This window comes from Hibiscus syriacus, unplaced genomic scaffold (genome assembly GCF_006381635.1).
Source record: "Hibiscus syriacus cultivar Baekdansim isolate YM2019G1 unplaced genomic scaffold, ASM638163v2 tig00110893_pilon, whole genome shotgun sequence".
Classification (NCBI taxonomy): domain Eukaryota; kingdom Viridiplantae; phylum Streptophyta; class Magnoliopsida; order Malvales; family Malvaceae; genus Hibiscus; species Hibiscus syriacus.
This window is the reverse complement of record NW_024062901.1, coordinates 2333387-2360567: the sequence shown is the minus strand read 5'-3', so window position 1 is coordinate 2360567 and position 27181 is coordinate 2333387. Positions and strand designations below refer to the sequence as shown.

Sequence of the window (27181 nt, the reverse complement as noted above, 5' to 3'; positions counted from 1 at the left end):
CAGAATCTGAACTACATAAGGCAACAAAGGCTTCTGCTTCTAGCAAAGTTTCTCCCTTCAGCATGTACAAGTTTGCAGCTATCTTTTCGCCTTTCAGCACCACAAGCGCTCCACGGAACACCTTCATGATTCATTTCCGTGTTTTAATCTTACTTGCATTATTATCCAACAATCTGTAGGATAATAAATTTTTCTTCAGGCCTTTCACGTGCCGCACATCTCGAATAACTTTAATTGTTCCATCATACATCTTCAATTTGATGGTTCCCACGCCAATGATCTCTAAGGCGTGATCATTGCAACTATACACAGATCCTCCTGAGACAGGTTCATAATGATGGAACCATTCTCTTCTTGAGGTCATGTGATATGTTGCTCCCGAATCAATGAGTCATATTTCTGCATATCTCTTTCTACCTTCTACGGTGGTTGACGCTTCACAACATAAAGCATCTCCATCATCTGAAGTGTTTGCAGTATTGCCTTGTGGATTGGAGTTTTTATTTAGACTCCAACAATCATTCTTCACGTGACCCTTCTTTCCATAGTTGTAGCACTTTAAATTCTTCTTGCTTCTCGACTTCGATCTACCATGTTTGTGACTGCTGCTTTGGCCACGTTTTGTTGATCTCCCTCTCATCGTTGTCAACGCTTTTGCTTGTTGCAGATTTACTTGTCTGTCTTTCTTGTTCTTGCGCCGATTTTCTTCTTGTAGAACAACAACTGCAACGTCATCGAAGACTAGACTGGTGACATTACTGTTTGTCAAGTTGATGATGAGTTGATTATACGAATCCGGTAGACTTTGAAGTAGAAGTTCAACACGTTCTTGTTCTACTATTTTACAGCTTAAGGATGTAAGCTGAGAAAATAAAGTGTTCAGTGTGTTTAAGTGATTCGTCACTGAAGTAGATTCTGACATCCGGAGAGTGTACAATTTCCTCTTAAGGGAAATTTTATTGTGCAACGATGTGACATCGTACAATTTGGTGAGATGATCGCATATCTTCTTAGCTGTCTTCTTCTCCTCGATGCTTGACAATACTTCATCTGCTAATGCTAGATGAAAGTTTGCCATAACATTCTCGTCCATTTCGATCCATTTGTTGTCGTTTGTGAAATATACCGGCCTTTCACTGATAGCTGCTAGACAACCGTCTTTCCTCAGAATGAACTTCATCTTCAATTTCCACAATGAGAAATTTCTCCCATTAAATTTTTCAATATCAAATTTCGTTGCCATAGCTTCTATTACGGATAGCTCCATACTATTTTACTATCGTGAATAGTTCTCTGGAACCTTCAAAGAATGGCTAATACCTTCTTACTTTCTTATGTTGGAGGATCTACCTTTTGGTGGCAACCACAAAGACAATAAGTAGATATTACACACTCAAATCTGACTCTGATACCAATTGTTGCGGAAGATGGCTATCGAATAAAGCAAAATCATAATTGATAATTTGAGAAAATAAAAATGAAGATAAAAGAGGCACAAAATTTACGTGGAAAACCCCTAAATAATATAGGATAAAAACCACGGGCAACGGTAGAAGAATTTCACTATGAGAAAATAGGAATTACAACTTCTCCCAATCTACCAAGGAGAAAACAATGATAATTCTCTCTTGATAAAAAAAGAGAAAACAACTCTCAAGAAACTCTCTAAATTCTTTCTAGTATTGGAAGAAAGCTAGAATGCTTTGGGATGGTTTTGAAGCTAAATAAGCTAGGGTATTTATAGTAGAAGCTTTAAGGACTAATATTGAAAATACCCTAAATTACAATGACTAAATGTGAGATTTTGCCATGTTACTTTTCAACCATTATTAGTGTCAACTATGAACCATTATTGTTGCCAACTTACAATGCATTATGAACCATTATTATGCATTATACAACTATTATCAGTTGTATGACAACTAATAATTTTGCATGACAATTGTTGCGGAAGACGGCTATCGAATAAAGCAAAATCACAACTGATAATTTGAGAAAATAAAAATGAAGATAAAAGAGACACAAAATTTACGTAGAAAATCCCTAAATAATATAGGGTAAAAACCACGGGCAACGGTAGAAGAATTTCACTATGAGAAAATAGAAATTACAACTTCTCTCAATCTACTCAAGGAGAAAACAATGATAATTCTCTCTTGATAAAAAGGAGAAAACAACTCTCAAGAAACTCTCTAAATTCTCTCTAGTATTGGAAGAAAGATAGAATGCTATGGGATGGTTTTGAAGCTAAATGAGCTAGAGTATTTATAGTAGAAGCTTTAAGGACTAATTTTGAAAATACTCTAAATTACAATGACTAAATGTGAGATTTTGCCATGCCACTTTTCAACCATTATTAGTGCCAACTATGAATCATTATTGTTGTCAACTTACAATGCATTATGAATTATTATTATGCATTATACAACTATTATTAGTTATATGACAACTAATAATTTTACATGACAACTAATACAAACTGCGTCTGATAATTGAAAAAAGAAACATGGGCCATGGCACGACCACCTTCGTTATAACACGGTAAAAACCATACAACTTGCTGATGTTAAATAACTAAATCTTTCTTTTCGCACGAATAAAATGTTTTGATGGGCAGAAGAGACAAACTTGATGGATTAGAAAAAGAAGAAGAAAAACTCAGGTTGGAATTTTCTTGGGGATTAGTCCCATGGAAGGTATGGATCTTCATGTTTCATACAGTTGTGAAGCAGAAAGTTAACTTCCTTCTGCTTTATCATACACCCAAAATGTCAAGTTCTGTTCTAAATTGAAGCTCGGATCAGCAGCATCTCTTTCAATGTCATGAAATTCGTCTTGCATCAATTATTACATATTTAGAAGTTCATATTATTTAATCTCTGATAAATGATCATGTTAACCACATAGATAGGCAATGGAGCTAGGTAGTATAGAATTCATGGATGAGGAGGCTTCATTGTGGCCCTTGTCGTATCTCAACAACTACACATATCAAGTTGTTGGTCATATTTTCAACAGATTTGTTGAAAATGGCGAAAAATGGATTCAATCAAGAGAAAAAGAATCACATTATCAAGAACCACCATGGATGCAGAAACAAACAGTTGCAGCACATCAACGGCGGTCGAAAACGGTCATTTTGTTGTATACAGTGTGGATTAGAAGCGCTTTTTACTTCCTTTGGAACATCTAAAGAACAAAATTGTGATGGAGCTATTCGGCTCGGCAGAAGAAGAGTTTGGACTACCGGACGATGGGATTCTAATCTTGCCTTGCGACGCAAACTTTATAGAATATGTAATTGCTCTCGTCAAGAGGAAACCGAATAAAGAAGTGGAGAAATCATTGATCCTTTCTGTAGCCAATAGTCGTTGCTCAACGTCATATCTTTATCAGCAAGAAATGAGCCCACAATTGCCGATACAGCTTTGGAAACAATTTTCATTTTTCATCTTACAATCGATCCACACTATGATAGATTAAAGTATATAATGCAAAACATCACAATTTTTGTTTCTCATGCTTAGTCTCTCTTGAACCTACACAGGAAATTTACTTGTTATCCACAATATTACATCAATCAATTCATACTAAAAAAGGCATACTCATCACGTCAAATAAATACAGTTGTACAAGTTGTTTATTAGGTTTAAAAACTACTTAGAAAATTCAAGGCCAATGTGTCGCGGTGTAGTTTGTTATCACGTCAGTCTAACACACTGAATGTCTCTGGTTTAAGTCCGGGCGACGCCACTTCCGTGTTCCTTATTCATTTTCAGGTTCTGTTATCAGGGACAATAGAAACTAGAAACTTAGGAACATAGGGCAAAATCAAATTTCTGCTCTGATTCCATTGCAAAACATCAGCCACATAATATATATATATAGTGAATCCCACGAAATCGGCAGAGTCTTTGAACACAGTCTTCCTATTTCAAAGCATTTATATTATGTTAGATAAGTATAGATGAAGATCCAGAAAATGAAACAAAATATGATCCATTAGCACAGGAAAAACATTAACTGGTCTTGGAGTGAAAATATAATTAGTCCACAGATTGAACCATACAATCTGAACCAGCAAGAAACAAGCCAACGGTTGCCACAATTGAGCTTCTAAAGATAAAATGTCATGTTTTGAAATTTGTAATTTACCCTACATGATATATAATGAGAAATCTCCAGATTTTGATTCATGTTCAGTTGCCTGCCATGGAAATCATCCTTTTACATCAACAACATCACCTTCACCATCATAAAACTATCTCTGTATTGTAGTGGAAAGTTAAAACCGTTGTTTCAAATTGACCCAACCGCATATGCCAAAAATGTGTCTGACAATTGAAAAAAAAACATGGCAGGGACCACCTTCCAGGACCTGCCAATTCCTTCGGTCATCAGAACACGGTAAACACCGTACAACTTGCTGATGTTAAATAACTATTTTTTTTCTTTTCACACGAATAAAATGCTTTGATGGGCAAAAGAGACAAACTTGATGGATTAAAAAAAGAAGAAAGAACTGAGGTTGGAATTTTCCTGGGGATTGGTCCCATGGAAGGTATGCATGCATGTTCAGGTTTCATGGCCGATTAAAATAGTAGCAAGTTGCATTTTACAATATAATCAGCCATTTCCCGTTGACGAAACTGTGTTTGGTGAAGACCGGTGGGTTCAAACTGAGTCGGCGCCGAAGCAAACGTACCAACTCATTTAGCATCAATTCTTGACCATGCGGAGATTATTAGTTGGTAATAGTGGCTTCTTCCTGCTCATTAATTAACTACTATTCTCTTGTCTATTATCGTAAAATAAATAAATCAACTTTTCCCCTTTTTTAGTTTAATATTTAAATTTATTTATTTAATCAAAATTAATATTTGAATTTGATAATCTTTTCACTTTTAGTCCTTACGATGGTATGAAACATTTATTTTAGGAAGACAAAACCTTGTGAAATTTGTGAGAGTTCAAAGAAGATATATCATATTACGTACGCGAGAGGTTTATATGTCACGGTCTGAAATTGGTCAAATAAATTGACTTTCGCATAACAAATGTAAGAAAATAATATCATATATACGTAACAATATGTAATTACATAATTTAACCAAATTTATTAACTAAAAATGAATAAAAAAAAAGTTTAAAAAGTCATTTTGGTCAATTATTGGTGTAATTCATCAATCATCTTATCTTTCCTAAGGATTGAAAAATATAATTAAAATACACCAATTTATTCCATTCATGCAACTCACCTAATTATGGGTACGTATATATATATATACATGCCGTTTAAGGACAGCAATTTAATCTAAAATCGTCGATTCCAACCTTATCAGATAGGGTTATTTGTTTCTTAAATTTCAGGTCCGGGTAGGGTTAGGTCTAGTTGAATCTTTTAAGGGGATGAGGTCAGGTCAGGTCGGGTTTGGATGGAGGGTGAAAAAAACTCCGACCCGACTCCACCTGAAGATAATAATGTAATTTCTTTAAAAAATTATTCTTATTTTATTTAAGTCTTTATTTTATATCGGGTTCGGTCGGAATAGAATAGATGATATATTTTCTGGATCGGTTAGATTAGATGGAAGATATATAATTTTTAGATCGGATCAAATTCGGATGAATGATACATATTTTCAGATCGAATCAAATTGATCAAAAATCTAACCCTAACCTAACCGGATGCCATCCTAACACCATTGCCGTATGTTGACACCAACCTATTTACCAACATTTAATGCACTATAGGACTTGGAAATTTGAACAAGCAAATTCAAACATAATAATTGACAATATACAACATAAGTTCAATCTGTCTTACTTATTAGCCACTTTCTTAGATTATAGAACAATAAATCTGACAATTTTATCATAGAAATTTTGTTTTCTTAAACAATATTGTAATACTATAGTATATGTCATGCATTTCGTTCAAAAATGTCATCTTTACTTGGTATGGACATAACAGGAAACCGTGGACAACATTGACTACAAGTTTAAATTCCCACACCTTTAGTTGTATTATTTATATTGTTAAAGTTACTAAAGAATTTTATATTTCAAACATTTACGTTTATGAATGAAACAAATTAGCCATCACAGTACCTAATCTCGATACTAATGATTAATTCAAAAAACAAAACAACTATCAAGTTTTCTTTCGACTTTAGGATTATAAAAGATTTGAAGATATGTTTTAATATTTACATTACAAAGATTTTACAAGGATATTAGAAGAGTTTTAAAATATATCATATTTCGATATATATCAAATTCTTAGTTGCATAAGATATTGTATATTTATATTTTTTATAATCTTTATATTTAAATTTGTGTAGTGCCTAATTCAGAAATATTTTTGAATAATGACATACACTTATTAATTATTATAAATTTTCGAATGCGTAAATAATATTTTAAGGTGAATATGTATGATAAAATAAACAACTAATATAAATCGTGTATATACTTTGCATCCGTCATTGAATTTGTAATTCTTTTATTTATAGAAGTAGATAAATTTGAACCATAATAAATTTTATTTCTTAGGCATATTTTAGTGTATATTGATTTCATTTTTATTGGTAAATGTGTACGTAAGATGACCTAAAATTGGATTGGATGGCTACTTTCATTGACCGGCACTGCTAAAGCATCAAGCAGGGGTACATGGCTCAATAGGGAGAATTATTATTTTGTGAAAAAATGTTAAATTTAGTTGAATTTATTAATGAGAATAGAAAAAAAATAAAAAAATTTACATACCAAAATTTTTAGAACCGATTATTAAAATTTTAAACCCTATATTTTAATTTCTAAATTCGCCACTGACATCTTATGTATACGATAAGAATTGGGTATGTGTTGAAAAAATATGAACAATTGAGTCCCGTCTGGCTGCTACAGTATTTTATTTTCCTGCATTTTGAATATTAGTAGTAGAATATTTATAACTATTTTTGTCTAAAATCAACTACTCCTTCAGCAACCAGTAAACTATATTCATATTACTCCATTAAGACTAAAGTCTATATATATGGGAGATATTTTAGCGCATATTTGTGAGGGAACATCAGGGGAAAACAATTAACAATAATTTGAGAGAGTTCAAGGTGAGAGCATACTAGGGAAATTAAAATGGTTGATGTTAATGAAATAGGCTCCTACCCCGGAACACCGAGACCGGCTTCGGCGGCAGCTACGCCTGCGATATCGGCTCCTCCTTCGCAGTTTCATTCTCCGTCACTCACTCGGTCACCGCTTCTTTCCGCGGACGATCATATCCAACCCGCGACCACCAAAACATCGAGAAATGTTACCCCGAGGATTCGAACCCCACGCTTTATTACTCCGTTGGGAAGTCCAATTAGAAGGGCTCTTAAGCTTACCAGGCTTGACCCTCATGATGCTTGGCTTCCCATCACTGAGTCGAGAAATGGAAATGCCTACTACGCTGCGTTTCATACTCTCTGTTCTGGGATTGGTATTCAAGCCCTTGTGCTCCCTGTTGCTTTCACAATCCTCGGGTGGTACGCAATCGACGACAACAATCTCTTCAATTCGATGTTTTGTTTTATGAAATTTTCTCTTCAATTCGATCTTTGTTTTATGAAATTTGCAGCTAAAAGTGACATGTTTATCTATGCTTTTTGTTGTTTCCAGGTCTTGGGGGGTCATAACCTTGACATTGGGCTTCATATGGCAGCTTTACACTCTAAACTTACTGGTGCAACTCCATGAATCAACGGAAACTGGAATGCGTTACAGCCGATATCTTCAGCTCTGCGGCGCAACTTTTGGTAAGACCGTTAACATAACGTAACATTCTCGATTTACTTGTGAATTTCGAAGTTGATATTGAATGTTTATTCATGACCAATTCAGGTGAGAGATTGACAAAATGGCTGGCAATGCTCCCCATCATGTACCTATCAGCAGGAACATGCGTGACCCTGATCATCATCGGTGCCACGTCATGTCAATTGTTTTTCGATACTTTATGCGGAGGAACATGCTCCGCTCACCCACCGACGACCGTGGAGTGGTACTTGATATTCACTTCTTCCGCGGTGCTTCTGTCTCAGCTGCCTAATTTAAACTCGATAGCGGGTGTGTCCCTCGTGGGAGCCATCACGGCTCTTGGGTACTGCACTCTGATTTGGGTTGTTTCACTTGCTGAGGGCAGAATGCCTGGAGTATCATACAACCCGGTACGAGGAAGAACTGAAGTTATTAGGATTTTCGACATTCTAAATGCACTTGGGATCGTTGCTTTTGCGTTTCGAGGCCACAATCTCATACTGGAGATTCAGGCAACCATGCCATCCGACGAGAAGCATCCATCGCGTGTGCCAATGTGGAAGGGAGTCAAGGTCGCTTACACGCTCGTGGCAATGTGCTTATTCCCTCTTGCAATCGTTGGCTATTGGGCTTATGGTCAAATGGTACTACTTATTACAACCTTCCACTATAATTCAATATGTTCCACATTAACCCAACAAAAAAATTAACATTTTGTTACTCATTAACAGATACCGGCAGATGGGGGCATGCTAACAGCCCTATTCGCATTCCACGGGCAAGACACACCCGACTTCATCCTCGGATTAACAAGTTTATTCGTCATAATCAGCGCATTAAGCTCATTCCAAATCTACGCAATGCCGACGTTCGATGACATGGAATCCCTATACGTTAAGAAAAGGAAGGAGGCATCCCCGTGGTGGCTCCGAGCAATTTTCCGATCTATGTTCGGTTACATATGCTTCTTCGTGGCGGTGGCGATCCCGTTCTTGGCAAGCTTTGCCGGTCTCGTGGGCGGGATATCGTTGCCGGTGACCTTAGCTTATCCATGCTTCATGTGGCTTAAGGTTAAGAAACCCAAGGTTTTTGGGCCAAGATGGTGGCTGAATTGGTCGTTGGGTCTCTTAGGGATGGCTCTAAGTGGAGTTTTGATAGCGGCTTCGCTCTTTGTTATTATTGATAGGGGTGTTGAATTGAACTTCTTCAACCCTTAGTAATTCAAATAAGTTCTGCATAAAGTTATGTACTAGAGTTTGGTCGGGCATAAATCTGAGATATTTTTTGTATACAAAATAATAAGATTCAAAGAGTCAAAATGGGATAATATTTTGTAATTGGTCATATTCTTCTATTAGTCCTTATATCACGTGTAAATTGTGAATTTGATCTCTGTGTTTTTAATTTAATATTTTTTGTACCTATATTTGTGTAATAATTCTCACCTGACGCCATTAAAGTCATGCTAGGCAGCTTGAAATATCAAAGCTCCAGGCAGCAGAAAATTTGAATTGAACATTTGATCATGTAATATATTCTGCCCTTCAGTTACAAGGAAATAATTCATAAAACTTGGTTCTATTTTTCTCGTCTTCAAGCTGTGTCGATACCCAAAACTATTGTTGCTTATTTCCTTTTTCGTTCTTTTAAAAAAAAAATTATTGGGATAGTTTTGAATTTCCCAAAACTAGGAGTCCGATTCATAGCAAACAATAATCGACCAATTTGGCACGAACAAAGTGACTTCCGTGGTAATAGAATTGTTGTAATTTCTTGAGGAATTGGGTTCGAGCACCATAGATGTCAAAGGTGTGAGCCTTTAATGTCAAAAAGTTAAAAATTATCTTTTAACAGATATTATATTGTACTTACCTAAGATTAATTATCAAATATGACTTCTCGTTTAATTGTAAATTATAGTTTTATTTTTAAAAGTTACTCTACATTTCACGCACTCTATACACCAACATCCTGGTTGCCCTCTAGATATTTCAATAGATGAGGATAATCTTCAATATACTTCATGATCCTTGCCACTTTCTATTGTCATTGCAACCAACACATTTTGTCGGAATAAGGCATGATGAGATTTTGATGGCTTGGTCAGACCATCAACCGTTTGATGTGTGGCTGGGATGTAATTGTCTTGTAACAGTTTGCTTGCCACCTTTTCTCGGACAAAGTGCATATCGAGTTCAACATGCTTGGAGCGAGCATGAAAATCGAGATTAGCGTTCATTGCAATTGCACTTGTGTTGTCGCTCCATATGACTGGCATGGTATCAATGGTCTCTCCCGTATCTGATAGAAGTGTTCTAATCCACATAACTTCCAAGACAACATCTGCAATCCCTTTGTACTCAGCTTCTGTGGTAGATCTTGCCACCATTTTTTATTTCTTAGAACTCCAAGCTACTAGATTGTCACCTAAAAACACACAACAACTGGAGATGGAACGAAGATCATCGGCGTTGCTTGCCCAATCAGCATCGACAAAGGCAACTATGCGACGAGATTCAAAAATTTCAGCAGGTCGAAACACCATTCCAAAGTTAATGGTGCCACTCAAATTACGTAAGATTTGCTTGATTGCAGACCAATGTCCCTCGCATGGTTTGTGCATGTTTTGTGCCATTCAGTTGACATTATACACAATACCAGGCCTTGTGTGGCTAAAGTAGAGTAAGGAGCCAACCACACTCCTATAATATTGTGCATCAGCTCAGCAAGCTCCCTTCGTGCATCCCATGTTAGCTTAGGAGAGACACTCATTGGTGTTGGTGATGAATTAGCACTACTCATATGAGCTTTTGCAAGGATTTCTCTAATAAATTTTCGTTGTCTCAAAACAAGTTGTTCATGACTCCTCTTGTAACATCCTTAATACCGGGTTAGTGACTAAATTGGAAAGTTTTAGATTTTGGTGATTAAAATAGAATGAATGTGTAACATCCCGAAATTCAGGGTCTGTGACTAAATTGCAAATTTTGAAAACTATGTGCTTGATTTCGAAATAAATTAAAAGTTCATGGATTTAGTAGTAAAGCTGGAAAATAACAAGGGTGTTATGGTATTTTCTAAGAGAAGATTTTTATTTTCCCTTTTTAAGGAAACCATGTGGGAAAGGAGAGAATTATCCAGAGTCTTCTTCTCCAGCTTCTTCTTCTCCCCGTAAGCCTCATTTAAAGGTGAGTTTAATTTCAGCTGTTTAATTCTTGGATTTATAAGTTGATTTTGATTCTTGGAGTATTATATAAGCTTAAGGAAAGCTTATATAAGCTTTAAACATCAAGAATAGAGAATTAGAAAGGAAATGATATGAAGGGTGTAGAAATGAAATTTTGTTATAGAAAGGTTTTTGAAGTTCTAAAGATGGATTTGACTTGTCAAGGGTATAATTAAGAAGCTAGAAGCAATATAATTGAATTTGGAGCATGTTGAAAATTTAGTGTAATTCTTGAATTACATATGGAGAATAGGATTTTGATGTTAAAGACGTGATTAATGAATAGAAATGAGTTTGAATATGAGTATGTAAGTTAAAAATAAGAAAGGGGATGATATATGAAGTATTAAGCTCAAAAGAGTGGATTTTCGGGCATAAAAGAGGATTCTGGGCAGAGTGCATCGATGCACATTCATAGTGCATCGATGCATCAAGGTTAAAACCCATAAATTGTTTGAAGGTGTATCGATGCATTGGTAATGCATCGATGCACTCTTTTAAAATAGAAACATCGAATGCAATTAGTGCATCGATGCATAAGTCATGCATCGATGCATCCCTATAATAATACAACATCGAATGCATTTTATGCACCGATGCATCAGTAGTGCATCGATGCATACCTTCATTAAAAGATGAAATTGGCTTTTCTCTGAGCCTAAGGAGTGATAGTTTCGAATATATATCAATCTGTATATTGATAAGTATTAATGTATTATTATGTAGATATAGAATGAAAGCTTGTTCCGGAACAAACTAAGGATTAGGATTGATTCAAAACAACGAGGCCCAGGTGAGTGCAATTTAAATTGTACTTATGTACCAAATAAACATTGGATTGCGATGAGCCAGTGATGGAGTCACTATGGTAAGAAGGGACTCTTAAAAATGTTATTTGAATTGTGATTCTTATGTTTGCATGAGTGCATGAAAATGGGTACATATGTTATATGTATTGCATATGTTACATGAATTGAATGAATATATGTTAGTGTGATAAGCTATGTGAACTGGTTTAAATAGTATATGTGATTATATAAGTTTATAATATAAATATGTGATATAAGACATAAGTAAAGAACTATATGATATTAGATAAGATAAACATATGCTATTATAATTGACTATAGGATCGCGAACTATGTAAAAATAGCAAGGACTTATGTGATAGCAAGAGAAAATGATATAAAATAGATGATATAGATATAAATGATAAGTTAAACGACATAGACATATGTGATTATATGAAAAAGAATATAAGTTATGTGATTATGAACATGTGGATATAGGTCTAGTTGAGGATATAATAACAAGATATAAATTACACGAGTTAAATATATGAGAATTAGTATAACCAACTTATGAGATGAAATGAAAAGTGAGACAAGTTAAATAACATTGACCTATAGGACAATATGAAAATAATATATAAATTAGGAGACATTGACAGAAGTGATTATATGAACATGTAAGATAAGCTATATGGGAAGAGTTATGGGCTTAAATGAACATATAATATATGAGTCATATAGTAAAGATCTATGAAGCTATAGGAAGATGTTATGGGAGTTATGTGATGATAAGTTATAAGAATATATATAGGTAGCAAGTTATGTGAAATTGAATTAAGTAAATATATGAAACTAGGATATAAATAATGTGAGATAAGTTATAGGGCATTGATATACGAACTATATGAAAGTATGTACATGAATATATGTATAAGTTTATATGTTATTCTATGTGATATATGATGTATATATGAACATATGTGAATAAGATATGACATGTGTGTTTACATGAAAAATGAGAAATGATATAATCCATATGAAATGATCTACGTGATTACATGTAATACGTGATTACATGCACTTGAGATAAAGGTTATATGATATGAGATGTATGTTCACACATACATATGGTATGTGACAGAAGAAAAGGAACAAGTGATATGAAACATAAGAATAATGCCCATAGTATATGATATGAGAGCTATAGGTATAGTTGGCATGCCAAGAGTCGAGGGTTCTACGTGGTCCTTCGGGACATGTATGTAATTATGTGGAACCTATATGTAGTACTTCGGTACACTTATTGGAGCCATTGTATTATGTATATGGTTCTTAAAGAGTAGTCCTTCGGGACATAGTGGTCCTACGGGACATATACAGTGGTCCTTCGGGACATAGTGGTCCTACGGGACGAATACTGAACTAAGGTTCGGTGCCCCATGAGGGAATTGATACGAGTTGTGGTGACAGCATTAGTGCACAACCTCAATGTACTCACATACCTCTATTCTCAATAATATACATGGGCAATTGAAATATAAACTTTAAAGTGAAAGTGGTACAAGAAGGTAAGTTTCGTATGTGCATGATATGATTATATATGTTATCGTGTAATAGATACATGCATATTGAAATGCCATGATCAAATGTTTAGAATACATATTCATCGGATGAAATGGGTATTGATTGGAAAAATGTATGATATTATATGATAGATATGTTAATGATAATGATAGTATTTGTACAGGTATGTGTTTTGTTACATGAAATGTTCGATGGTTTTTATTATATGTTTATATGCCTCACTAAGTCAACGACTTAGCGTGTGATTGTTTCACACGTAGGTTTCGAGAAGAGTAAAGAGCAATATGGAGCAAGACAGGTCAGTTACATCTTACCGAAGATCAGATCAGAAAAGATGTTTTGAATTAGATGTATTCTGTACATTGAAAATGGTTGGTATGTAAGTAAATGTCTGAATTGTATATGCACTGAACGGTTTTGCAAAAACATTTAAGCTCTGAATAGTTCTGGAAATCTTTTGAATAAGCTATATGTATAAAAGTTTTAAATTACTCACTATTTTATACAAGTAAATGGTTTGAAAAAGTCAATGTGACACCTCGGACTCGAATCCAGGTCAGGTATGGGTGGGGGTGTTACATTTAATGGTATCAGAGCTAAGGTTTAGCCGATTCTAGGCTTAAACCGAAGTCAAAGGAGGTTTAAAAATGTGTACATGCCAACTAAAGGTGAAAATTTCTGATCTGATAGTGTAAGGAGTATACTGTCTTGCTAATAGAATAAGATTTGTATGAGATAGTAAGAATTGATTATAGAAATTGTCAAAGTAAAGTAAATCAATAACTGACAAATCTGATGGTGATAGCAATTCACCTGCCCTGGCCAGGCAGGATGAAGAGCAGAAACCTCAGAAAGTGTCTTATAAGATTAAAGGTTGATTTCAGAAAGTTGAAATCATATTAGAATAGTGATAGAAGATCTTTATTGTGTTGAATCGGAAAAGTTATATGAATTAGTTTTGTTAGTATGTGGATAAGACAGAATATGGTGAACAAATGTCACCATAAGAGCGTTAAAAAGATCAAATGATGTAGTAAGATTTGGTAGAAGAGTTCAAGAATAAGTATGTTAGTGACAAGCGTATAAGATGTATAAGTCAGAGCTTATGAGTTCGAAATGAAGGGATAACATTGCGTATAAGCCAGAGTGTTTATATGATAAGGGTTTGCAGTTAAGACAGAAAAAGTTAGCGTTGGCTAACAAGAATATGTGATGGGAATATACGGGAAGTATAAGAATGTAAGATATTGTCGGGATATGATAATCAAATATGAAATGGATCTGGATACAGTTGTATATTTGAGTAAAGCTGAGAATTGATAAGAAGAGTTTGAGAATGTGTATATCGATAATTAGTTTATAAGACAAAGAAAGTCATAATGTTGAGTTTGAACAACGGAAATTTCGGGATGTATATGATTGGATGATTAGGACTTGTGCCCTAGATTGAACAGATGTTATTGAATAGTTGTCATAGTAAAGGTGATAGAGTTATAAGATTGAAGGAAAAGATAAAGTTGAGTTAATTGATTATGATGTGAATTTGAATATAGTTGTATATTCTGAGCAGATAGCTATGATGTAGAAACAGAGATAAGTATTTGCATGGAACCTTCAGGAAGGAAAATACAAGTATAAGAAATGATAAAGAATGAAGTTATGTATAAGAAATGGGTTATCAGAGTAATGAGGATGCAATGAAGATTGGTACATAAAGATGAGTATAAGTGATAAGACAAGAGTATGTGAACATGAAAGGAAATATATGATTTATGTATAAGGAATAATGAATAAAGAAATGAAAGGGATTGATTTAAAGGATCAAATACGATAAATATGGAAGTACAGATGACAATTTTGATATACAAATAAGACAAGTGTGCAAGGTGATGTGAAAAGATTCTTTAAAGTGTATGTTGAATCGTATTTAAGAAGATTTAAGGTCGTATTCTTGGTTAAATGATGATGGAAAATGAATTTGGTTATTATAAAGTATTTAGAGATGAATTTATGATGTTAAGTGATGAAAATTGATGTTACCGTCTATGTGATTAGTGACATTATATGAAATTTCAGAAATGGTCAAAGGAAAATGCATAAAGGAAGGAGAGAGAAGACATAAATGAATTAAAGTTACTAGTTATTGTTTATATGATAAGTGTCAGTATATGAATGTATAAAGGAAAAGGCAACTGAAGAAATAAAGGAAGGAAAGATTAAGTGAAAGAGGTAGTATGAGAACATTAGAAGATATGTTCTTATTGATATGTTCAGTGAAAATTCGAGGACAAATTTTCTTTAAAGGAGGGGAGATTTGTAACATCCTGAAATTCAGGGTCAGTGACTAAATTGCAAATTTTGAAAACTATGTGCTTGATTTCGAAATAAATTAAAAGTTCATGGATTTAGTAGTAAAGCTGGAAAATAACAAGGGTGTTATGGTCTTTTCTAAGAGAAGATTTTTATTTTCCCTTTTTAAGGAAACCATGTGGGAAAGGAGAGAATTATCCAGAGTCTTCTTCTCCAGCTTCTTCTTCTCCCCGTAAGCCTCATTTAAAGGTGAGTTTAATTTCAGCTGTTTAATTCTTGGATTTATAAGTTGATTTTGATTCTTGGAGTATTATATAAGCTTAAGGAAAGCTTATATAAGCTTTAAACATCAAGAATAGAGAATTAGAAAGGAAATGATATGAAGGGTGTAGAAATGAAATTTTGTTATAGAAAGGTTTTTGAAGTTCTAAAGATGGATTTGACTTGTCAAGGGTATAATTAAGAAGCTAGAAGCAATAGAATTGAATTTGGAGCATGTTGAAAATTTAGTGTAATTCTTGAATTACATATGGAGAATAGGATTTTGATGTTAAAGAGGTGATTAATGAATAGGAATGAGTTTGAATATGAGTATGTAAGTTAAAAATAAGAAAGGGGATGATATATGAAGTATTAAGTTGAAAAGAGTGGATTTTTGGGCATAAAAGAGGATTCTGGGCAGAGTACATCGATGCACATTCATAGTGCATCGATGCATCAAGGTTAAAACCCAGAAATTGTTTGAAGGTGTATCTATGCATTGGTAATGCATCGATGCACTCTTTTAAAATAGAAACATCGAATGCAATTAGTGCATCGATGCATAAGTCATGCATCGATGCATCCCTATAATAATACAACATCGAATGCATTTTATGCACCAATGCATCAGTAGTGCATCGATGCATACCTTCATTAAAAGATGAAATTGGCTTTTCTATGAGCCTAAGGAATGATAGTTTCGAATATATATCAATCAGTATACTGATAAGTATTAATGTATTATTATGTAGATATAGAATGCAAGCTTGTTCCGGAACAAACTAAGGATTAAGATTGATTCAAAACAACGAGGCCCAGGTGAGTGCAATTTAAATTGTACTTATGTACCAAATAAACATTGGCTTGCGATGAGCCAGTGATGGAGTCACTATGGTAAGAAGGGACTCCTAAAAATGTTATTTGAATTGTGATTCTTATGTTTGCATGAGTGCATGAAAATGGGTACATATGTTATATGTATTGCATATGTTACATGAATTGAATGAATATATGTTAGTGTGATAAGCTATGTGAACTGGTTTAAATAGTATATGTGATTATATAAGTTTATAATATAAATATGTGATATAAGACATAAGTAAAGAACTATAGGATCGCGAAATATGTAAAAATATCAAGGACTTATGTGATAGCAAGAGAAAATGATATAAAATAGTTGATATAGATATAAATGATAAGTTAAACGACATAGACATATGTGATTATATGAAAAAGAATATAAGTTATGTGATTATGAACATGTGTATATAGGTCTAGTTGAGGATATAATAACAAGATATAAATTACACGAGTTAAATATATGAGAATTAGTATAACCAACTTATGAGATGAAATGAAAAGTGAGACAAGTTAAAAATCATTGACCTATAGGACAATATGAAAATAATATATAAATTAGGAGACATTGACCGAAGTGATTATATGAACATGTAAGATAAGCTATATGGGAAGAGTTATGGGCTTAAATGAACATATAATATATGAGTAATATAGTAAAGATCTATTAAGCTATAGGAAGATGTTATGGGAGTTATGTGATGATAAGTTATAAGAATATATATAGGTAGCAAGTTATGTGAAATTGAATTAAGTAAATATATGAAACTAGGATATAAATAATGTGAGATAAGTTATAGGGCATTGATATACGAACTATATGAAAGTATGTACATGAATATATGTATAAGTTTATATGTTATTCTATGTGATATATGATGTATATATGAACATATGTGAATAAGATATGACATGTGTGTTTACATGAAAAATGAGAAATGATATAATCCATATGAAATGATCTACGTGATTACATGTAATACGTGATTACATGCACTTGAGATAAAGGTTATATGATATGAGATGTATGTTCACACATACATATGGTATGTGACAGAAGAAAAGGAACAAGTGATATGAAACATATGAATAATGCCCATAGTATATGATATGAGAGCTATAGGTATAGTTGGCATGCCAAGAGTCGATGGTTCTACGTGGTCCTTCGGGACATGTATGTAATTATGTGGAACCTATATGTAATACTTCGGTACACTTATTGGAGCCATTGTATTATGTATGTGGTTCTTAAGGAGTAGTCCTTCGGGACATAGTGGTCCTACGGGACATATACAGTGGTCCTTCGGGACATAGTGGTCCTACGGGACGAATACTGAACTAAGGTTCAGTGCCCCATGAGGGAATTGATACGAGTTGTGGTGACAACATTAGTGCACAACCTCAATGTACTCACATACCTCTATTCTCAATAATATACATGGGCAATTGAAATATAAACTTTAAAGTGAAAGTGGTACAAGAAGGTAAGTTTCGTATGTGCATGATATGATTATATATGTTATCGTGTAATAGATACATGCATATTGAAATGTCATGATCAAATGTTTAGAATACATATTCATCGGATGAAATGGGTATTGATTGGAAAAATGTATGATATTATATGATAGATATGTTAATGATAATGATAGTATTTGTACAAGTATGTGTTTTGTTATATGAAATGTTCGATGGTTTTTATTATATGTTTATATGCCTCACTAAGTCAACGACTTAGCGTGTGATTGTTTCACACGTAGGTTTCGAGAAGAGTAAAGAGCAATATGGAGCAAGACATGTCAGTTACTTCTTACCGAAGATCAGATCAGAAAAGATGTTTTGAATTAGATGTATTCTGTACATTGAAAATGGTTGGCATGTAAGTAAATGTATGAATTGTATATGCACTGAACGGTTTTGCAAAAACATTTAAGCTCTGAATAGTTCTGGAAATCTTTTGAATAAGCTATATGTATAAAAGTTTTAAATTACTCACTATTTTATACAAGTAAATGGTTTGAAAAAGTCAATGTGACACCTCGGACTCGAATCCAGGTCGGGTATGGGTGGGGGTGTTATATTTAATGGTATCAGAGCTAAGGTTTAGCCGATTCTAGGCTTAAACCAAAGTCAAAGGAGGTTTAAAAATGTGTACATGCCAACTAAAGGTGAAAATTTCTGATCTGATGGTGTAAGGAGTATACTGTCTTGCTAATAGAATAAGATTTGTATGAGATAGTAAGAATTGATTATAGAAATTGTCAAAGTAAAGTAAATCGATAACTGACAAATCTGATGGTGATAGCAATTCACCTGCCCTGGCCAAGCAGGATGAAGAGCAGAAACCTCAGAAAGTGTCTTATAAGATTAAAGGTTGATTTCAGAAAGTTGAAATCATATAGAATAGTGATAGAAGATCTTTATTGTGTTGAATCGGAAAAGTTGTATGAATTAGTTTTGTTAGTATGTGGATAAGACAGAATATGGTGAACAAATGTCACCATAAGAGCGTTAAAAAGATCAAATGATGTAGTAAGATTTGGTAGAAGAGTTCAAGAATAAGTATGTTAGTGACAAGCGTATAAGATGTATAAGTCAGAGCTTATGAGTTTGAAATGATGGGATAACATTGTGTATAAGCCAGAGTGTTTATATGATAAGGGTTTGCAGTTAAGACAGAAAAAGTTAGCGTTGGCTAACAAGAATATGTGATGGGAATGTACGGGAAGTATAAGAATGTAAGATATTGTCGGGATATGATAATCAAATATGGAATGTATCTGGATACAGTTGTATATTTGAGTAAAACTGAGAATTGATAAGAAGAGTTTGAGAATGTGTATATCGATAATTAGTTTATAAGACAAAGAAAGTCATAATGTTGAGTTTGAACAACGGAAATTTCGGGATGTATATGATTGGATGATTAGAACTTGTGCCCTAGATTGAACAGATGTTATTGAATAGTTGTCATAGTAAAGGTGATAGAGTTATAAGATTGAAGGAAAATATAAAGTTGAGTTAATTGATTATGATGTGAATTTGAAATATAGTTGTATATTCTGAGCATATAGCTATGATGTAGAAACAGAGATAAGTATTTGCATGGAACCTTCAGGAAGGAAAATACAAGTATAAGAAATGATAAAGAATGAAGTTATGTATAAGAAATGGGTTATCAGAGTAATGAGGATGCAATGAAGATTGGTACATAAAGATGAGTATAAGTGATAAGACAAGAGTATGTGAACATGAAAGGAAATATATGATTTATGTATAAGGAAAAAGGAATAAAGAAATGAAAGGGATTAATTTAAAGGATCAAATACGATAAATATGGAAGTACAGATGACAATTTTGATATACAAATAAGACAAGTGTGCAAGGTGATGTGAAAAGATTCTTTAAAGTGTATGTTGAATCGTATTTAAGAAGATTTAAGGTCGTATTCTTGGTTAAATGATGATGGAAAATGAATTTGGTTATTATAAAGTATTTAGAGATGAATTTATGATGTTAAGTGATGAAAATTGATGTTACCGTCTATGTGATTAGTGACATTATATGAAATTTCAGAAATGGTCAAAGGAAAATGCATAAAGGAAGGAGAGAGAAGACATAAATGGATTAAAGTTACTAGTTAATGTTTATATGATAAGTGTCAGTATATGAATGTATAAAGGAAAAGGCAACTGAAGAAATAAAGGAAGGAAAGATTAAGTGAAAGAGGTAGTATGAGAACATTAGAAGATATGTTCTTATTGATATGTTCAGTGAAAATTCGAGGACAAATTTTCTTTAAAGGAGGGGAGATTTGTAACATCCTGAAATTTAGGGTAGTGACTAAATTGCAAATTTTGAAAACTATGTGCTTGATTTCGAAATAAATTAAAAGTTCATTGATTTAGTAGTAAAGCTGGAAAATAACAAGGGTGTTATGGTCTTTTCTAAGAGAAGATTTTTATTTTCCCTTTTTAAGGAAACCATGTGGGAAAGGAGAGAATTATCCAGAGTCTTCTTCTCCAGCTTCTTCTTCTCCCCGTAAGCCTCATTTAAAGGTGAGTTTAATTTCAGCTGTTTAATTCTTGGATTTATAAGTTGATTTTGATTCTTGGAGTATTATATAAGCTTAAGGAAAGCTTATATAAGCTTTAAACATCAAGAATAGAGAATTAGAAAGGAAATGATATGAAGGGTGTAGAAATGAAATTTTGTTATAGAAAGGTTTTTGAAGTTCTAAAGATGGATTTGACTTGTCAAGGGTATAATTAAGAAGCTAGAAGCAATAGAATTGAATTTGGAGCATGTTGAAAATTTAGTGTAATTCTTGAATTACATATGGAGAATAGGATTTTGATGTTAAAGAGGTGATTAATGAATATGAATGAGCTTGAATATGAGTATGTAAGTTAAAAATAAGAAAGGGGATGATATATGAAGTATTAAGCTGAAAAGAGTGGATTTTCGGGCATAAAAGAGGATTCTGGGCAGAGTGCATCGATGCATCAAGGTTAAAACCCAGAAATTGTTTGAAGGTGTATCGATGCATTGGTAATGCATCGATGCACTCTTTTAAAATAGAAACATCGAATGCAATTAGTGCATCGATGCATAAGTCATGCATCGATGCATCCCTATAATAATACAACATCGAATGCATTTTATGCACCGATGCATCAGTAGTGCATCGATGCATACCTTCATTAAAAGATGAAATTGGCTTTTCTCTGAGCCTAAGGAGTGATAGTTTCGAATATATATCAATCAGTATACTGATAAGTATTAATGTATTATTATGTAGATATAGAATGAAAGCTTGTTCCGGAACAAACTAAGGATTAAGATTGATTCAAAACAACGAGGCCCAGGTGAGTGCAATTTAAATTGTACTTATGTACCAAATAAACATTGGCTTGCGATGAGCCAGTGATGGAGTCACTATGGTAAGAAGGGACTCCTAAAAATGTTATTTGAATTGTGATTCTTATGTTTGCATGAGTGCATGAAAATGGGTACATATGTTATATGTATTGCATATGTTACATGAATTGAATGAATATATGTTAGTGTGATAAGCTATGTGAACTGGTTTAAATAGTATATGTGATTATATAAGTTTATAATATAAATATGTGATATAAGACATAAGTAAAGAACTATAGGATCGCGAACTATGTAAAAATAGCAAGGACTTATGTGATAGCAAGAGAAAATGATATAAAATAGTTGATATAGATATAAATGATAAGTTAAACGACATAGACATATGTGATTATATGAAAAAGAATATAAGTTATGTGATTATGAACATGTGTATATAGGTCTAGTTGAGGATATAATAACAAGATATAAATTACACGAGTTAAATATATGAGAATTAGTATAACCAACTTATGAGATGAAATGAAAAGTGAGACAAGTTAAATAACATTTACCTATAGGACAATATGAAAATAATATATAAATTAGGAGACATTGACAGAAGTGATTATATGAACATGTAAGATAAGCTATATGGGAAGAGTTATGGGCTTAAATGAACATATAATATATGAGTAATATAGTAAAGATCTATGAAGCTATAGGAAGATGTTATGGGAGTTATGTGATGATAAGTTATAAGAATATATATAGGTAGCAAGTTATGTGAAATTGAATTAAGTAAATATATGAAACTAGGATATAAATAATGTGAGATAAGTTATAGGGCATTGATATATGAACTATATGAAAGTATGTACATGAATATATGTATAAGTTTATATGTTATTCTATGTGATATATGATGTATATATGAACATATGTGAATAAGATATGACATGTGTGTTTACATGAAAAATGAGAAATGATATAATCCATATGAAATGATCTACGTGATTACATGTAATACGTGATTACATGCACTTGAGATAAAGGTTATATGATATGAGATGTATGTTCACACATACATATGGTATGTGACAGAAGAAAAGGAACAAGTGATATGAAACATAAGAATAATGCCCATAGTATATGATATGAGAGCTATAGGTATAGTTGGCATGCCAAGAGTCGAGGGTTCTACGTGGTCCTTCGGGACATGTATGTAATTATGTGGAACCTATATGTAGTACTTCGGTACACTTATTGGAGCCATTGTATTATGTATGTGGTTCTTAAGGAGTAGTCATTCGGGACATAGTGGTCCTACGGGACATATACAGTGGTCCTTCGGGACATAGTGGTCCTACGGGACGACTACTGAACTAAGGTTCGGTGCCCCATGAGGGAATTGATACGAGCTGTGGTGACAGCATTAGTGCACAACCTCAATGTACTCACATACCTCTATTCTCAATAATATACATGGGCAATTGAAATATAAACTTTAAAGTGAAAGTGGTACAAGAAGGTAAGTTTCGTATGTGCATGATATGATTATATATGTTATCGTGTAATAGATACATGCATATTGAAATGTCATGATCAAATGTTTAGAATACATATTCATCGGATGAAATGGGTATTGATTGGAAAAATGTATGATATTATATGATAGATATGTTAATGATAATGATAGTATTTGTACATGTATGTGTTTTGTTATATGAAATGTTCGATGGTTTTTATTATATGTTTATATGCCTCACTAAGTCAACGACTTAACGTGTTATTGTTTCACACGTAGGTTTCGAGAAGAGTAAAGAGCAATATGGAGCAAGACAGGTCAGTTACTTCTTACCGAAGATCATATCAGAAAAGATGTTTTGAATTAGATGTATTCTGTACATTGAAAATGGTTGGAATGTAAGTAAATGTATGAATTGTATATGCACTGAACGGTTTTGCAAAAACATTTAAGCTCTGAATAGTTCTGGAAATCTTTTGAATAAGCTATATGTATAAAAGTTTTAAATTACTCACTATTTTATACAAGTAAATGGTTTGAAAAAGTCAATGTGACACCTCGGACTCGAATCCAGGTCGGGTATGGGTGGGGGTGTTACATTTAATGTATCAGAGCTAAGGTTTAGCCGATTCTAGGCTTAAACCGAAGTCAAAGGAGGTTTAAAAATGTGTACATGCCAACTAAAGGTGAAAATTTCTGATCTGATAGTGTAAGGAGTATACTGTCTTGCTAATAGAATAAGATTTGTATGAGATAGTAAGAATTGATTATAGAAATTGTCAAAGTAAAGTAAATCGATAACTGACAAATCTGATGGTGATAACAATTCACCTGCCCTGGCCAGGCAGGATGAAGAGCAGAAACCTCAGAAAGTGTCTTATAAGATTAAAGGTTGATTTCAGAAAGTTGAAATCATATTAGAATAGTGATAGAAGATCTTTATTGTGTTGAATCGGAAAACTTATATGAATTAGTTTTGTTAGTATGTGGATAAGACAGAATATGGTGAACAAATGTCACCATAAGAGCGTTAAAAAGATCAAATGATGTAGTAAGATTTGGTAGAAGAGTTCAAGAATAAGTATGTTAGTGACAAGCGTATAAGATGTATAAGTCAGAGCTTATGAGTTCGAAATGAAGGGATAACATTGTGTATAAGCCAGAGTGTTTATATGATAAGGGTTTGCAGTTAAGACAGAAAAAGTTAGCGTTGGCTAACAAGAATATGTGATGGGAATGTACAGGAAGTATAAGAATGTAAGATATTGTCGGGATATGATAATCAAATATGGAATGGATTTGGATACAGTTATATATTTGAGTAAAGCTGAGAATTAATAAGAAGAGTTTGAGAATGTGTATATCGATAATTAGTTTATAAGACAAAGAAAGTCATAATGTTGAGTTTGAACAACGGAAATTTCGGGATGTATATGATTGGATGATTAGGACTTGTGCCCTAGATTGAACAGATGTTATTGAATAATTGTCATAGTAAAAGTGATAGAGTTATAAGATTGAAGGAAAAGATAAAGTTGAGTTAATTGATTATGATGTGAATTTGAATATAGTTGTATATTCTGAGCAGATAGCTATGATGTAGAAACAGAGATAAGTATTTGCATGGAACCTTCAGGAAGGAAAATACAAGTATAAGAAATGATAAAGAATGAAGTTATGTATAAGAAATGGGTTATCAGAGTAATGAGGATGCAATGAAGATTGGTACATAAAGATGAGTATAAGTGATAAGACAAGAGTATGTGAACATGAAAGGAAATATATGATTTATGTATAAGGAATAAGGAATAAAGAAATGAAAGGGATTGATTTAAAGGATCAAATACGATAAATATGGAAGTACAGATGACAATTTTGATATACAAATAAGACAAGTGTGTAAGGTAATGTGAAAAGATTCTTTAAAGTGTATGTTGAATCGTATTTAAGAAGATTTAAGGTCGTATTCTTTGTTAAATGATGATGGAAAATGAATTTGGTTATTATAAAGTATTTAGAGATGAATTTATGATGTTAAGTGATGAAAATTGATGTTACCGTCTATATGATTAGTGACATTATATGAAATTTCAGAAATGGTCAAAGGAAAATGCATAAAGGAAGGAGAGAGAAGACATAAATGGATTAAAGTTACTAGTTACTGTTTATATGATAAGTGTCAGTATATGAATGCATAAAGGAAAAGGCAACTGAAGAAATAAAGGAAGGAAATATTAAGTGAAAGAGGTAGTATGAGAACATTAGAAGATATGTTCTTATTGATATGTTCAGTGAAAATTCGAGGACAAATTTTCTTTAAAGTAGTGGAGATTTGTAACATCCTGAAATTCAGGGTCAGTGACTAAATTGTAAATTTTGAAAACTATGTGCTTGATTTCGAAATAAATTAAAAGTTCATGGATTTAGTAGTAAAGCTGGAAAATAACAAGGGTGTTATGGTCTTTTCTAAGAGAAGATTTTTATTTTCCCTTTTTAAGGAAACCATGTGGGAAAGGAGAGAATTATCCAGAGTCTTCTTCTCCAGCTTCTTCTTCTCCCCGTAAGCCTCATTTAAAGGTGAGTTTAATTTCAGCTGTTTAATTCTTGGATTTATAAGTTGATTTTGATTCTTGGAGTATTATATAAGCTTAAGGAAAGCTTATATAATCTTTAAACATCAAGAATAGAGAATTAGAAAGGAAATGATATGAAGGGTGTAGAAATGAAATTTTGTTATAGAAAGGTTTTTGAAGTTCTAAAGATAGATTTGACTTGTCAAGGGTATAATTAAGATGCTAGAAGCAATAGAATTGAATTTGGAGCATGTTGAAAATTTAGTGTAATTCTTGAATTACATATGGAGAATAGGATTTTGATGTTAAAGAGGTGATTAATGAATAGAAATGAGTTTGAATATGAGTATGTAAGTTAAAAATAAGAAAGGGGATGATATATGAAGTATTAAGCTGAAAAGAGTGGATTTTCGGGCATAAAAGAGGATTCTGGGCAGAGTGCATCGATGCACATTCATAGTGCATCGATGCACATTCATAGTGCATCGATGCATCAAGGTTAAAACCCAGAAATTGTTTGAAGGTGTATCGATGCATTGGTAATGCATCGATGCACTCTTTTAAAATAGAAACATCGAATGCAATTAGTGCATCGATGCATAAGTCATGCATCGATGCATCCCTATAATAATACAACATCGAATGCATTTTATGCACCGATGCATCAGTAGTGCATCGATGCATACCTTCATTAAAAGATGAAATTGGCTTTTCTCTGAGCCTAAGGAGTGATAGTTTCGAATATATATCAATCAGTATACTGATAAGTATTAATGTATTATTATGTAGATATAGAATGAAAGCTTGTTCCGGAATAAACTAAGGATTAGGAATGATTCAAAACAACGAGGCCCAGGTGAGTGCAATTTAAATTGTACTTATGTACCAAATAAACATTGGCTTGCGATGAGCCAGTGATGGAGTCACTATGGTAAGAAGGGACTCCTAAAAAATGTTATTTGAATTGTGATTCTTATGTTTGCATGAGTGCTTGAAAATGGGTACATATGTTATATGTATTGCATATGTTACATGAATTGAATGAATATATGTTAGTGTGATAAGCTATGTGAACTGGTTTAAATAGTATATGTGATTATATAAGTTTATAATATAAATATGTGATATAAGACATAAGTAAAGAACTATATGATATTAGATAAGATAAACATATGCTATTATAATTGACTATAGGATCGCGAACTATGTAAAAAATAGCAAGGACTTATGTGATAGCAAGAGAAAATGATATAAAATAGATGATATAGATATAAATGAAAAGTTAAACGACATAGACATATGTGATTATATGAAAAAGAATATAAGTTATGTGATTATGAACATGTGTATATAGGTCTAGTTGAGGATATAATAACAAGATATA

The 27181-nt window shown here is 33.0% G+C and overlaps 1 protein-coding gene across 1 annotated transcript in view; it reads left to right on the top strand.

Annotated features, from left to right (window-relative positions):
- Window positions 1–7078: 7078 nt before the first annotated feature.
- The window catches only part of LOC120145078 (lysine histidine transporter-like 8), a 30784-nt gene continuing 10681 nt past the window's right edge, over window positions 7079–27181 (top strand). Inside the window, exons 1-5 of the mRNA XM_039158980.1 lie at window positions 7079–7535; window positions 7669–7805; window positions 7891–8450; window positions 8538–9044; window positions 9848–9857. Of these exons, the coding sequence (XP_039014911.1) occupies window positions 7144–7535; window positions 7669–7805; window positions 7891–8450; window positions 8538–9023 (1575 nt within the window). The 5' untranslated portion in view covers window positions 7079–7143 and the 3' untranslated portion in view covers window positions 9024–9044; window positions 9848–9857. The remainder of the gene's footprint in view (window positions 7536–7668; window positions 7806–7890; window positions 8451–8537; window positions 9045–9847; window positions 9858–27181) is intronic.